The sequence below is a fragment of the Microtus pennsylvanicus genome, chromosome 4 (genome assembly GCF_037038515.1).
Source record: "Microtus pennsylvanicus isolate mMicPen1 chromosome 4, mMicPen1.hap1, whole genome shotgun sequence".
Classification (NCBI taxonomy): Eukaryota; Metazoa; Chordata; class Mammalia; order Rodentia; family Cricetidae; genus Microtus; species Microtus pennsylvanicus.
The window spans coordinates 121,115,880-121,132,072 of NC_134582.1; the positions used below are offsets into that span (position 1 = coordinate 121,115,880).

Here is a 16,193-nt window from a genome sequence, read left to right on the forward strand (position 1 = left end):
CACAAGCGATGAAGCTCCGACCCAGGATGGATGTAGGCTAGAATCCTCCTAGTAAGCGCACCTAGCTGTGCTACATAGAATATTAGAAATGGGCTAGTCGAGGTGCGAGAGTTAGCCTAGAAGAGGCTAGATAGAAATGGGCCAAGCAATGTTTAAATGAATACAGTTTGTGTGTTGTTATTTCGGGCATAAGCTAGCAGGTGGCTGGGGTGTTGGGGACGCAGCCCCGCCGCTCCTATTACTACAGAAACAGAGTACAGACAATCATGGATTAAAGATAATAAAATAAGAATTAAACTTGTAGAAAAAGAAATAGAGTAAAAATAATAAGCCATGTAAAGATGGAAAATTCACAGAGAGTCTAAATTATTTATATTATTGTGTTTTTATTTATTTATTTATTTTGCCTGTGAAGAAGATAAATACAGAGAGACATTTCATTGTGTGGGCTGCCAAATTAAGCCAGCATATATGTTCTAAAGATATCATGACTTCAAAATTTGGGTCTAAGGATTTGTTGCTTTGGAAAAGAGGTTCTGTTTTTTTTGTTTCCACAGAAGATGACACTCTGTGAAATCCTAATAGACTAATGTGGTTTGATGAACCAAAACCCCCTGAAAAGTCCCTGTAATCATCATCAAAAATTACTTCACCCACCAAAAAGCAGGAAGGAGTTCTGAGAGAACTATATCCAAATTCTCTAAATGATTCTTTATAAATGTTTGTTTATATTTAAAGCTCTGTAAGATGTAATTATCTTTAAAGAAAAAAAGAGAAACATAAAATTAGTAAAAAACCCAACCTTGGCATCATTTCTAGGTAGAGCTATGATCAATTCCCTCCTCCTGATGTTTCCCATCCTGACTTATAATGATTCTACTAGGCTGATTCTCGTGTCACCTCTTTAGCCTAACCTATCTCAGGAATGCCCCACTCACCAGTTCCAAGATTCTAATGCTAAGCAGGTAGAGAAATCTTGGGTGTTACTGGTCAGTACCCAATGGTCCCATGTGTGCCTCATGTTTCCGATTGAGAATCACAGAAAGTGTGCAGTGTTTTCTTGTTAACTCAGGGCTAGAGGACTGCTGACCCATAGACAACTGCTAAAAGTCATTCTCTGGTCTGGAACAACCACCTACCCCAAGTCTGAAATGTTTATAAAATGGAAATCATCATCTTCAAACACCAACTACAGACTTCCAATAAACTAGTTTTTTATCAAATTATCTTATTTAAAAGAAATAAAGTATCTTTTGAGGAGAAAATGTTATATTTATTTTAATTCACAATGAAAATCAAATCCCTTTTCTTAAAGACCATTAGCTGGAGCTTCAGCTGAACATGACTGTTACTAAGCAGCCTAGGTTGATGGCAAATGAGGCATCCACCAAACCGCATCCAAATCAAATCACCAACGTCACTGTCCACAAACAGTAATTTCAGGCAGTCATGACTAGGTCCCCATGTTAATATTCCTCAGAATATGGATATTCAGGGTGGTCAGCAAAACTAAAAGAAATAAAAGCAAACACACACTATTTGAACTATTTCTACAATGTAAATTGTAACATCTAGGAAGGCACCATCAAGGTGCTCCCATTTTGTTCCTAGATCAGTTGCTAAAAGTGATATACTTAAAATCATTTACAAACGTGTATAAGAAATGTTTTTAAAATATAAATACATGCAGTTTTCTTAATGTATGTCCAGTTGCCTAGAACCGAACACACAAAGACCTGTGATCATAAATATTCATCTTCCTCAGCTTCATCTATGTATCAAATCAATGAAGAGTCAAAAATCCTTTGCAACTTCACTCCCCAAAGAAAGAGAAAAGTATAAGTCATCTTTAGTCAAAGGTAACTCTACACATTGATGAACGCAAAAATACCTTAATGTACCTTAAAATATCATTTATGCCTACTACTTTCACTTCCATTTAATTAATAGTAGTGCATTAATTATTTACTCATTGTTCATTCTGTAAAAAGTAATGTATTAAACTCAGTTAGGAAAAGAATGTCCTCCATAAAATGGGCATCCATGTCTAAGGAGATAACTGTATAATTTGTAGAACTCTATATGAAAATAACAATCCAAAATATGCATTGATAAAAATCATTACTTGCTAAAGTGTGGCAAGAATTATTCATTACTTACAACAATGACTCATCACCAAGTTATATTTCTCCTTTGTCTTCATTCTGTTCTTTACTAACAGAAATCTTAAGGATAATATATATATATATATACCAATTTTACATAGCATTGTAGATTTTCTAATCCTCCTTCAAACATTATTATATTTATTTCTATTGAGAATTAAAATTATAACAAGCAGAAAATATAGATAGATGACAAACAGGCATGCAGATAGATAAAAAACAAAAGATAGATCAATAGATGAATAGATACATTTATGTATACATGCAGGTTTCATTTATAATACAGCCTATATACAGGATTAAATTTTGTAACCATAGATCATAAAGGGAAACTAAAGATCTTTTGGTAGCTATTAATTCTCAAATATAATAGTGTTTTTTTTCTGAAGATTCTTTTCTTACTTTAGACTATGACTATTAAAACCTTCTCTTTGTTTTAGAATGACACATCCACATTTTCAAATACTCAGAAACAAGTACTGTACTAACTATGTCCATGGAAAAACTTGCTACAGATGAATAGGACATTAGGTTTCTGGACCATCATGAATGGAAAAACAGGGGAGAGACTTGGACCTGAAACAAACTGAGGTGAGGTGTTTACTTACCACTTAGTTGGAAGATATCGAACATTTCTGTTCAGGCCATCTAGGGTTTTCATATCCTCAGGAGACAACTGGAATTCAAAAACCTTTCAGAAAAACACAAAGGTTTTAATATTTGAATGAATCAGATTTTTGTCTGAGAAGCAATGTCAGTAGAACACATCTCTGAAAACAATGGACTTTGGTTACTAAAACATTCATGATTAATAAATGCCAAGTAAAAATGAAGAAAAATTGCTTTGAGATATATTAAAATTACATAATGCCTTAAACAAGAAAAATCACAAAGGCAGTTTGAGGGGGGTAAACAGTTGACATACATAGTTTTCAAGAAATCTAGAGCAAAATTTCAAAAAATAAAAAATTGCTCTTTTCAGCATTTTGTAAGTCAAAATTTGCCCAAATTCTAATTATAACATGTTCGTGTAAGGACAAAAGAGTTGACTTAAAAAAGAATCTTATTTTAATTTAAGACATTTTAACTTCAAAATGATTTTTCTCTAACAGTTCACATCTTAAACACATGCAGGGCTTAAGTCCTTCGGTGCCTTAAAAATATGGAGATAGATAAAGGTGGAGGGAAGGACAAGAAAATTTGTCAGCAGTTTAATAACTGCTAAAACTAGCAAGACACAAAATTAGAGTAGTGAGAGAAAATAATGAAACAGAGAAAAGAACTCAAAAATGCAATTACTCTGAATAAATCACTTAAAGTTACATATATCTTTCTGGATCCATATTTTACAACTTATAAAAACTACATTTTGAAAACAATTTGGGGGGTAATAAGACAAAGCTTTAGTAAAATAATAAGGGAAACTCTTGCCTGACAAGTGAAAAGATGTGATGGTCAACCACATAGTAAAAGTATAAGACTGTAAAAGGTCCCTCCTTTTCATAAAGTAATAAGAAGAGAATGAAAACAAGCAAAATTTAGGAGAAGGCAGTTCAGCAAACTCTTCTGAATCTGCCTAACAATCACTATTGATACTGTGCAAATACAGCAAACATATAACCCATATTTTTTGAGAAAATATGCCATTTTTTATTTATTAGCTAGATTTACAAGTTATTGCATTTTCATAGTTCTACACTTGAATTACCAGTGTTCATTTATGTGTGTGCATGTATGTTGCTTTTAAATAATCCATATATATCATTTTCAAATTATCACATATATCATATTATAGCATATATATTTATATATGATAAATACTACATATACTTAATATATGATTTACCATATATTTATGAAACATATATCTATCATATATATAAATTTAACACATCATTAACCACTCACCCCTGCTCACTTCTGCAGGCATTTATTATAAAAACTGGGCTTATCTTCTCCAGGACCATTTCTAGGAACACCAGCAAAGCTTGCCTACAACAGTGTGACAGTTGTAGTTGCCTGCCAGGCTTAAGTATCAGAAGTGCCTTTGGTTCAATTGCTGTGCTCTGGTTTTAATACCAATTTTTTTAATTAAATTTATTCATTTACTTTACATCTCTAGGACAGTTTCCCCTCCCCGTGTTCCCTGCATCTCTTCTGTTTCTGTTCAGAAAGAGGCAGGCCTCTGATGGGTATCAAGAAAGCAGGTCATATCAAGTTTAGGAAAGACTAATATCCGCTTGTATTGGGGCTGGGCAAGACAATGTACTCACTTACATGTGGATATTAGCTGTAAAGTAAAGGATAACCATGCTACAATTCACAGACCCACATAGGCTACATAACAAGGAGGGGTCCAAGGAGGGATGCATGAATTTCGTGCGGAAGGGGAAAATGAAGAGATCTCACTGGAGTTGGCTGGAGATGGGCACATGAAGAATCTGGTTTGGGGTGGATAGTGGGGAAGAGTGTTGAAAGAGATGACTTGAAAGGGCACATTTTGGAGCCAGGCAGAAACCTGATGTAAGGGAAACTCACAGGAATCTAGAATTAGAATACCTGAGCATACAATGAATTAAAAATTAAACCATTGAAAAGTCTAGAATCAAAATTGCTCAGTCCAGATCCCTCATTTCAGAATATAAAGAAGAGGTCTATGTGAAAGGGATATATAGTACTTGGCTGACAAGGCAAAGCAAACTCTACATCATCTCCAACACTAAATCTATCAAGTTCATACTGCTGTTTATGTCATAGACAAAACATTTCTCGATGCACCTGAAAGTTCACATGCATAGAAAATGCTGGAAATATAGGCTTGATCTCAAAAAAGTAAACAGAGATTTGAAGGAAACAAGCATATGGAAGATACTAAGTAACAGCCCTAAGGAGCAGAGCTCATCACCTGCAAATTCTCTTTTATCTCATTTTCTTTGAAACTCTGGACCACAGGCACAACCCCACGCTGAATCAGGTATCGCAGAGCAATCAGGGCGGGGCTTCGCTTGTTCTTTTTGGCCACATCACAAAGAACTGGATCATGCAAGAGAACTGGAGAGTTCTGATCCACCCTAGTAAGAAAGTAGAAATGAGCCCCCGAGGTCAAGGTTTTGGTTTTGTTATGGTGCTTCAACACACAGTACAGGACTCCTTCTAGAATGGACATGATGGTTACAGATAAATGTCACCTGGACAAAGTCCAGAATCATCTGAAACATGGGCTTCTAGAATGACTGTGAGAGATTATCTTATTTTGAAAATTGATGTGGGAATACCCATTTTAATTATTGGTGTGACCATTTGCCCAGATCCTGGACTGTATAAATGGAGAAAATGATCAGATCATTAGTTTCATTTGTCAATCTGCTTCTTGATTGCAATGTGAAGAGACCACCTGCTTTCATCTCCTGACTCCCTGACTTCCTGCTCTTATGCTTTGCACCTTAGAATTGTGATCAGCCCTTTCTACCTGAGGTTGTTCTTGTCTGAGTATTTTATCAGAGCAACAAAAAAAGAAATTAAAATGCAAGGGCTATGTAGAAGTCCCTGGGCCACAAACTTCTGTTTCACATGGTTCTTCTAATGTTGCCTCTCTCCCTGAGAACTGAGTGTCATGATGCTAAATGACAGTCTTGCTTCATGCATACTCTTCATCTTCTTACCATTCTTTATATCGTTGAGTTCCCAGGGCACCATAAGCAACCAGAACAATGTCTTTTGATTTGCAGTAATCCAGTAGCTTACTCTGGTTTAAATAAAGATGACATTCAACCTGTGAAAGAATATGAGAGAAAGACATCAGATTATATCAAATGCTCATATTATGACAAACTAAAACTTAAAGCCAATAAAGTAGACAAAGAAAATCATATGCAATATCACACTTGAATTTAAAAGATCAAACAGTTGCATTTATTCTTGAAGGACAAAAGAATTTATTTTGAGGGATTCTGTTAATATCATTTTCTTGGCAAACTTTTATTTCAAAATCATACTTAATGGTCAGCAAGGTAGTAAAGTAAGTAAAAATACCAGCTGCTAAACTTAATAAAATCATGAGGAAGGAATGTAATAGGATGGTGAGAAGCATTTAAACCTCATATAAGTCCTGACCATTTGGCTGTTTTTTTTAATTTCAACTCAGTCTTTCAAGAAAGTATTCCAAGCTCACTCATTATTCTTAGCTGGGGTAGAAGATTAATTTTCCCTGGGCTTAACTTCTGCCTGTTAGACCAACTCAGAACTTATACCTTCTCACAAATACTTTAATAGTTCCAGGTTAAAATTAGAATCCCCCATGTCTTTTGAAACAATGGTACTGTTCTCAGGATCTTCTTTTCCACAGTATGAAAATCACTTGGGCAGAGGGAAAATAAACAAGTGTTAGTAGTACAAGTGAGCAAAAGCATGAGAGATGGGGATGAATGAGAATCCTTACCTGATTGCAGACAGGCTTGTATTTAAGTCCTGGCTTATTCAGGATTCTCTCTAACTGCTTGTGGTTAAAGTTGGACACCCCAATAGACTTGACCAATCCTGCATCCTTACACTTCTCCAATGCCTGGTGATGAGAAAGGGGTTATGAAATATCATACTTGTAAACTGACTACATCAATATAAAGAGAAGTTATAGCAATTACAAAGAAAACTGCCTAGAGCTAGATATATAGTTCAATATTAGAGCACTTGCCAGTGTGCACAAGGTCCTAAGTTTGATAAGAAACATTAAAATAAAAAAAGGTGTGAAGGGGTACATTGCCCAGATGATCACAGGACTTAAATATGAAGAAGATAAAGGTGGTAATGAAGAATAAAGTATCAGCCAAATAGAAATTTATAGGATTTCTCTTGAAAATTGAGTATGATATACTACATATGATAAGTATGCATATAAATAAATTTCTATACTTATGGGAAAATAGACGGATTCACCCTCCCTCTGCTTGATTTATCTTTCCTTTGAAAAGTACTCACCTCCCACGTGGCACAAAAATCCACTGTGTCCAATAATAATTTCCCTTGTTCGTCTACTGGGAAATCATTATTCCCTGGCTGGAAGAGAAATGCTTGTTAAGAAATCTCACAAAACAGGTGTCTCACCAATAGTAATGTTTTTAAGAATATCTTGAACAAGATGGAGAGATAGATCAGTGATTAAACAATGGTTTCTTGTTGTAAAATGTTATTTTAAAGTGTGTTATGTTTGTTTATGCTGTGGAACATTTGTTTAATGATGTATTGTATTCTTTTGTCTTGTATTTTTTGTTTACTCCTTCTTTCAGGAAAAAAGGAAAATGTTTCATACTCACTGAGAAGCCCAGTCATTGCATGGCCTTGAATGCCAGGAAGAATTTATATCAATCCTATCCCAGAATAAATAATAAATATGAATGCCTGTGGGCACAAGGGCAGGCATGTGAGCAAAGAATGGCCAATCAGGACAGTGTACAAGATTGATTGTGATAAGAAAAGATAAAGAGAAGCCCACTGAGACAGTGTGCCTGAGTTAGTGAGAGCTCACCAAATCCAGCTGGACTGGGACTGAACGAGCATGGGCTCAAACTGGTCCCTCTAAATGTGGTTGACAGTTGGGGCAGACTGAGAAGTCAATGATAATGGCACTGGGATTTGTCCCTACTGCATGTACTGGCTTTTTGGGATTCTATTCTATTTGAATGCATACCTTCCTAAGCCTGAATGGAGGGGTGATGGCCTTGGACTTCCCACAGGGCAGGTTACCCTGCCCTCTCTCTGAAAAGTCATAAAGAGTCAATAACCCTGAAGCTGAAACTCTCTTGGGACCATGCTTGCCACCAAGGGAGAAAATTGGAATAAGACCCAAGCAAACATCCAGTAATACAAATAAATGTTAAAGGTGTGTAAATACAAGATTTTCTGGAAGTTACTTCTAATCTGTGATTCTGACCATTTCTTGGATACCTTATTTCACAATCTAGTAAGCCCTTTGTGGAACCTACTCAGAAGTTTAGTAACAAAAAGTTATATGAAATTATAATGGAAAATTGTCTCAACCATCCATAAAAATGATATCCATGCCCCATGAAAAAAATATGTACATTTGACAATACAATCACCTACCTTCAATGGTACTGGGTAATGTATAAGGTAAAGATCAACATAGTCCAGTTGCAGTCTTTCCAATGATTTTTCCAAACTAGGTTGGACAAGTTCTGGTCGAAGGCAAGTACCCCAAAGCTGCAGAAGTTGAGGATTAGAAGTTGTGATTAATTAATACATTGCCCAAACATGAATACCTGTTTATCCTAATACTACAATATTTTTTGTACTTGAAGGAAAGTCATAATCATTACCTTTAATTCAGAATTTACTTAACTCATACTTAACAATGTGAACTTGGTTATATATTCTTTGTAATTGTTAACTCATTGAACAATGAAAGGATATTACTCAAGAAATAAAACACATACCACTAATAACATTCAAAAACTGAATTATTTTTCATAGAGATTATAATTGAAAATTACTTTCTCTAACCCATTTACACAACAGACACCTTTAACCAACTTCTGATCAAGTTATTTAATTTTCCCTTCCTTATATTTTAATGATTTGCACACTTGCATGCTATAAAAACTCTACCTTTGTAGTGATGAACATGTCTTCTCTCTTTACAACGCCAGCTTTAATCTTGCTTTGAATGGCCTGCCCTACTTCCTCTTCCACGTGATATGCAAAAGCAGTATCAATATGGCGGTACCCAACACCTATAGCTAGGTTGGTGGCCTCCAGTGACTTGCTATTAGGAACCTAGAGGAACAACCCAAAGAGGTATTTAGAGATGCACATTCAGAAAGATAACTCAGAGTGAGCCTAGATGGGAGTTTACCAGACCAGAAAGAATTTGGTCTTCCAAAGTCACCCTTAGATTACTAGGCAAGAGCCTAGTCCCCTGATCCTTGAATTCCCACTTTTTATTTTATAAAACATAAGGAATTCTATAGAAATATTGTACATGTCACAGAAAACTAAGACTCTTCATAGAGTCATTGTTTGCCTATATTTTGCCCCACATTGGAGACAATGAGCCAAGATCTACTTTCTTGGGGTCTTTCCTGATTAATAGCAAGACTTTCACAATCAAAAAAATCTCGATATACCCATGCAATCATGGTTCTTACTGGCATTGATAAATGCCAAGCTCATACTGGGTTCAAATGTTTGCTTGGAAGTCACACTCAATTTATACTGTGAAATTACTAAGCAAAATAAACAAAAAGAAGTCTTCTTGGGACAAGGAAAATTACACAGACAATCTTCCTTGACTCCAGCTAAGACGCTGTCACATAATCATGAGACAGCAAAGATCTCAGATACCACACAACACCAAGTTAGTAATAGGGATTTGAACAGAGAACAGTATCTTATGTTGGTCTTTGTGTATATCCATTTTCTTTGTCTGAGAGAACTAAATACAGGCAGAGAAAAAAAACTCTACTCCAGGAATATATTCTCCTTAAAATAAATTATGAACATCATATTGGAGATTATTCATTTGGGGTGTCAGCCCTTTCAACCAAAGATAACTTGCTTAACAAAGATATGATTGAAATTAAATCTAAGAGTATTGCCTTGACTGTGAGATTTGGATAAAGATATGACAGTTCTTTATTAAAGAATTTAAGGTGTAGACTGGGAAGATGTCTCATTCAATAAAGTGTTTGCTAATAAGTCTCAGGATCTTAGTTCAGACCCCAGCCATCACGTAAAAGGGGAATATGGCACGGTGGCACACACGTGTAGACCCAGTGCTTGGGGAAACAAAGTCAGGGTGATCTGTGGCACTCACTGGACTGCAAGTCAAGCTGAATCTCTGAGTTACAGATACAGTGGGACAGACTACCTCACAAAAATAAAGTGAGAGCAGTTTAGTCAGACTTTTACCTCTGGCATAAACACACGTGCACAAAAGCACAAACATATGTAGTCATACAACACATACAAAGGGGTTGAGAAGAAAGGCAGACTACATTTTTTTTTATTATTTTAACAATTTCTACAGTTATCTTTCACAATAAACCACAGTAACTGAAATTCTGCCTGGTACCACTTTCTCTGGTACCAGCTCTGACAGAGTTAAAAACAAAGTCACTCTATGAGTTACCAGCACTGAAGTTTTATCAGGACCCTTGACTTGTTGCTGTCTTTCTTTCTTCTTTTGCCACCTTGAAAAGTAACTAATCCTGTATATATCCAGAATCATCTAGGTAAATATAAATAAATCTAATAGGAAGAAACTGGGTGAATTTGAAGTTAAGGGAAATGAGCTTTTGTCACAGAATTTAAAAGTTTCAGGAAGTTTACAAACAAGAAATTCCCTTTAGGTTAAGAAACAGTACACCTTGATAGTTTCAGTTCTGGAGACCATGCTCTAAACCCAACATGAATTAATAAAGACCAGTAATTCACACTTATGGTTACCAGGTCCTCTTTCCCCCAATCATAAGGATATATTATAAGTTTCAGTAAGTTTCCTATAGTTCAGAATTTGTACATGGGGGACCTTACTTAGCTCTAGTGCAGCATTCACTGTGTGGTGCATAAGGCTACTCCAAAACAAAACTGAAGTAGCCCTCAAATACTTGTATCATGCACAAGTATTACAGCGAGACACCCTTAGTTACCACACTGATTTCCAAGGATCTTGCATTCTTGAAAGAAAATAACATGCTGTGGATTGTAGACATGAACAGAGAAGTCCCTCTCACTGCAACCAAGAACACTAATAGGCAATCTGGTGACTTTCTTCTCTTCTTTCAAGTCAAGAAACATAGACATAGGAAAAGCACAGTGCCCAGAATTGTTAAGTCATGATATATCCCATTAAGCTTGGAGTTATAGCCTGAAGATTTATTTCAAGTTCACTCTTACAGTTGACATGCCCCAAACCAGAACAGTAAACTCACAGGCAGGTCTGGACCTGTAAAGCAAATGCAAGAAAAAAGACTCGGCCACATTCTGCTAAGACCAGAGAGCCTCGTCTCCAGCAAGAATAACCGGAGATCATAAACAATCTTTCTCTCTATTCCTGAAGTCCAAGATTGAGTTATAGTAAATGTCCCAATGCCTCTGAGGCTTGTGCCCTGTAGCTCTATCATATACAACACTAACACCCATGATCAAAAAAAAAATGTTTGAAGAGTTAAACTTTCTCTTTTTTCTCCTGCATGGCTCCTGGCTTACCAGGAGCAGGGCAAGCATGAATAAAGACACTATTCTGACAGAATCATGACTCAGTCTATCTAAGGAAACAGATTAGTCTCCTACCCACAGCCACCAACTGCAGCCACTGCTCCAACCTCTATTTAACAGGAATAATAAACAAGTGTGGTCTCAATGAAACACTGATTTATGTCAAGCCTAACTATTTGCCTTCTTGTACATGGAATAGCTCTGGCCTGGAAATACTTAGAATCTTATATCCTTACCTCTTGGGATTTACAGGTTCCAAAACCCAGGGCATGAATGAAGTGGCCATCGTTTAGTTTGACAAACTGCTGCTTGGAACTCATGGTCTGTCACTCCTCTGCCTAAGCACGTCCTGAATCTTCTGATGCCTTGAAGGGGAAGTTGGTAATCATCATATATCAGCTTCCTATATAACGGCTAACAAGTGGCACTCCCGTTCTGGTGGTTAACCGTTCCTACTTAGTGGCTAATGTTTAAATCTTTCTACACCCTAGCTAATGATGATTAATGGTGCTACTACTGTTAGGCTAATGGTTAAACAATATTGCTCTATACCTACTTTGTAATATTTGTATTACCTGTCTAATGGTCAGTCAACAGAAAGAAGTCAGTAAAGTTAAATTATTACATCACATGTAAGAAAGGAAGCCACGCATTTTCATATGAAAGATGAATTTTAAACAAATTACTATATACTGATAAAGTATTTGTTTCCTGTAATGGTCTCTTTATTATTGCATACATTATATTTGAGGAGAAGAGACTGATTGAATAATTATACTACTTCAGACATTTATTTTCATTTGGTCATTAAGAAGCCTCTACTTGGCCACGTATTATTGGAAATAATTAGCTGACACTCAACATAGAAACATATTCAAAGAACAAAGAAGCCACAATTGGACATGTAAAAAAATTAATACTCCACTTTAAATTTAATTAATAATTAAAATATAAAAGGTTATTCTTTCTGAAATTTTTTTCCTGTATTTTTCCATTATTATTGCCTCAAATACAATCCTGAAATGCATAAAGGGGACAACACAGAATAGTGCATCGTGGTTGATAAACCATTGACAACTGCTGGGTATTATTTTATAACAAGCAAAGGGACTCAGACATTTCTATAGAACTTGTTTGTTAGGTAATTTTGAAATATTTGTGCATATGTGCTAGGTGTGTGTTGCCAGGTACTATTTGTTTATTCTCAGCCACTCCAACCCAAAATAATCCCATAGAAACTATATTATTTGCAATACTGTTTGGAAAATAATTTAAGCCTATTTCTAGCTAGCTATTATTTCCTAAAATAACCCCATCTCCATTAATTTGTGCAACACCATGAGGTCATGGCCTACTGGCAATTTTCTGTGCTCTCCAAAAAAGGCATCTGTCTCTGGTTACATGGCTTCTCATTGACTCCACCTTCTTTCTCTATGTATCTTTTCCAAACTGGCTCAGAAAATGGTTGTAAGATGACCCATTAGATATAATTCCAACCAGTTTTATCATGAAAAAAAGATGATCATTAACAATTACAGTATTAACACATGGGTCCATAACTGATTAATGTTATTTGGAATGTAATTTGGTTTTCATTGACTCAACAGCTTAACATCCACGCAGAAGTGAATATGTATCTTTTTCTTTCTGTGTGTGCCTCCCTCCCTCTTTCTCTGTAATTTATTTATTATTCTTTCAATACAGAAATCCACTCAGTGTCACAGGCTAAATTTCTAACAACTTCCTGTCCTCTTTCAGACCTTATCTCAACGGAATATTTGACCATATCCTTGCTTTAATCATTATTCAAAGCCCTTCGCGTTCATAGAACTTGTCATGTCTCCCACCGAAAAAAATGGTATTTAGCATCAAAGATCTAGCCCATGAGGTTACTGAATCTCAAGAATGTTATTTTATTTTAACTTCCCAAGAAAGATATCAAATTTATTTGAAAATATCATGACATAGTATTGGAACTCTCAATTTAAATTTCATGCTAATATTGACTATTTTATTCAGCTTCCTTCCCTTTAATATTTCTTTGATATGAATAAGTGATTTCAAATTATTTTATACCTTTCTATTCTGTTTACAGGTCAAATGTCATCCTTATCTTAACCAGAGCAAGCTGCTGGATTAGTGCAAGATGAACAACATCATTCTGGTTGCCTATGGTGCTCTGGGAACTCAGAGATATAAAAATTGGTAATAAGAACAGCAGAAGTTATCTCTAAGTCACAACTCTTCGTTCTACAACAGTCAAGTTTCTGGAATTCACTCTCATTCAAGATGGGGTTACATTTCATGTTTAACTTTAGAGTTTTCAATTGTACAAAAAGATTAATTAAGCAGTACATCTCTTACATAAATTTTCAGTCTTTAAATAGTTGTATTTTATTATTTCTCTATAAGACTATTTCAGAATAACACCAATCAGTTATGAACCCATGTGTTAAAACTGTATTAGTTACCTCCATTAATTCTCTTATTTCTCTGTTAGGTTTCTGTCTGATTGACCTGTCCATTGGTGAGAGAGTGTGTTGAAGTCTCCTACTATTAGTGTGTGTGGTTTGATGTCTGCCTTGAGTTCTAGTAATGTTTCTTTTACATAAGTGGGTGCTTTTATATTAGGGGCATATATATTCAGGATTGAGACCTCATCCTGATGAACTGTTCCTGCTATGAGTATAAAATGTCCATCTTGATCTCTTCTGATTGATTTTAGTTTGAAGTCCATTGTGTTAGAAATTAGTATGGCCACGCCTGCTTGTTTCTTAGGACCATTTGCTTGAAAAACCTTTTCCCAACCTTTTACTCTGAGTAGATGTTTGTCTTTGTGGTTGAGGTGTGTTTCTTGTAAAACACAGAATGTTGGATCCTGATTTTGTATCCAGTCTCTTAGCCTGTGCCTTTTTATAGGTGTGTTGAGTCCATTGACATTAAGTGATATTAATGACCAGTAGTTGTTGACTCTGGTTATTATTTTTTTTTGTAGTAGAGTTTGTGTGTTTCCCTTCTTTGAGTAGTGCTGGTGAAGGGTCGCTAGATGTCTGAGTTATTGTAGGCAGTGTTGGCAATGTTGGATTCCTTGGGTTGTGATTTTTCCTTCTATTACTTTCTGTAAAACTAGAGGTAATGAATCAAATGGACTTAACAGACATGAATAGAACATTCCACCCAAAAAGGAAAGAATATACATTCTTCTCTGCAGCTCATGGAACCTTCTCAAAATTGACCACATACTCGGTAACAAAGCAAACTTCCACAGATACAAAAAATATTAGTAACCACCTGTGTCTTATCGGATCACCATGAATTAAAGTTAGAATTCAACAACAATGCTAAACCCCAGAAAGCCTAAAAACTCGTGGAAACTGAACAGTCAACTACTGAACCACACCTGGGTCAAGGAAGAAATAAAGAAAAAAATTAAAGTCTTTCTTGAATTTAATGAAAATAAAGACACAACATACTCAAACTTATGGGACAATATGAAAGCAGTGCTAAAAGGAAAGTTCATAGCACTAAGTGCCCACTTAAAAAAAAACGGAGAAAGCTCACACTGGAGACTTAACAGCACACCTGAAATCTCTAGAAAAAAAAAAGAAGCAGACTCACCCAGGAGGAGTAGAAGACTGGAAATAATCAAACTGAGGGCTGAAATCAACAAAATAGAAACACAGAAAACAATCCAAAGAATCAATGAAACAAAAAGCTGGTTCAGAAACGAAAAGGGGAACATAACTACAGACACAGAGGAAATTCAGAGAATCATTAGATCTTACTACAAAAGCTGGTATACTACAAAACTGGAAAATGTAAAAGAAATAGATTTTTAGATAAGTACCATATACCAAAGTTAAACCAAGACCATATGAACAATCTATTTATTTATTTATTTATTTTAAAGATTTATTTATTATTTATTATGTACACAACATTCTGCCTCGATATATGCCCGCATGCCAGAGGAGGGCGCCGGATCTCATTACAGATGGTTGTGAGCCACCATGTGGTTGCTGGGAATTGAACTCAGGACCTCTGGAAGAGCAGCCAGTGCTCTTAACCTCTGAGCCATCTCTCCAGCCCCCAGGTGAACAATCTAAATAGACCTGTTAGTCGCGAAGTATTAGAAGCTGTTGTCAAAAATCTCCCTTCCAAAAAAAGCCCAGGACCAGATGATTTCAATGCAGAATTCTACCAGAACTTCCAAGAAGACCTAATACCTATACTCCTTAATGGATTTCACAAAATAGAAACAGAAGAGTCATTGCCAAATTCCTTTTATGAAGCTACAGTTATCCTGATACCAAAAACACATAAAGACTCAACCAAGGAAGAGAATTACAGGCCATTCTCACTCATGAACATCGACGCAAAAATTCTCAATAAAATACTGGCAAACTGAATCCAAGAACACATTAGAAAAATTATCCATTATGATCAAGTAGGCTTCATCCCAGAGATGCAGGGCTGGTTCAACATACAAAAATCTATCAATGTAATCCATCATATAAATAAACTGAAAGAAAAAAAACCATATGATCATTTCATTAGATGCTGAAAAAGCATTTGACAAAATTCAACACCCCTTTATGATAAAAGTCTCAGAGATATTAGGGATACAAGGTTCATACCTAAATATAATAAAAGCTATTTACAGCAAGCCAACAGCCAACATCAAATTAAATGGAGAAAAACTCAAGGCCATCCCACTAAAATCATGAACATGACAAGGCTGTCCACTCTCTCCATATCTCTTCAATATAGTGCTTGAAGTTCTAGTGATAGCAATAA

General features: G+C 35.7%; 1 protein-coding gene across 4 annotated transcripts; it reads right to left on the bottom strand.

Moving 5' to 3' along the window:
* Positions 1-1,411: 1,411 nt before the first annotated feature.
* Positions 1,412-11,716, bottom strand: LOC142848922 (aldo-keto reductase family 1 member C13-like). Of its 4 annotated transcripts, none has more exons than XM_075971086.1 (9): positions 11,633-11,716; positions 8,787-8,954; positions 8,265-8,381; positions 7,140-7,217; positions 6,604-6,726; positions 5,828-5,937; positions 5,071-5,236; positions 2,774-2,856; positions 1,412-1,509 (listed from the first exon to the last, which is right to left on the bottom strand). In XM_075971086.1, exons 1-9 carry the CDS (start codon positions 11,714-11,716, stop codon positions 1,467-1,469), a joined length of 972 nt encoding a protein of 323 aa, XP_075827201.1. In that variant the 3' UTR covers positions 1,412-1,466. The 4 variants fall into 4 exon arrangements, with proteins under 4 accessions (XP_075827201.1, XP_075827202.1, XP_075827204.1 ...); XM_075971087.1 differs by having other exon boundaries at positions 7,140-7,213; positions 8,261-8,381; XM_075971088.1 differs by having other exon boundaries at positions 1,453-1,509; positions 2,777-2,856.
* Positions 11,717-16,193: the final 4,477 nt, after the last annotated feature.

Bases quoted from the DNA above. Each gene is read 5' to 3' on its own strand.
- LOC142848922 (XM_075971086.1), bottom strand. From the start codon at position 11,716: ATGAGTTCCAAGCAGCAGTTTGTCAAACTAAACGATGGCCACTTCATT. The intron at 7,218-8,264 runs GTAGGTGATTGT...TTTCTCTTCCAG, and splicing joins ATTACCCAGTACCATTGAAG to CCAGGGAATAATGATTTCCC. The intron at 5,237-5,827 runs GTAAGAAGATGA...CTTTCTTACTAG, and splicing joins ACTCAACGATATAAAGAATG to GGTGGATCAGAACTCTCCAG.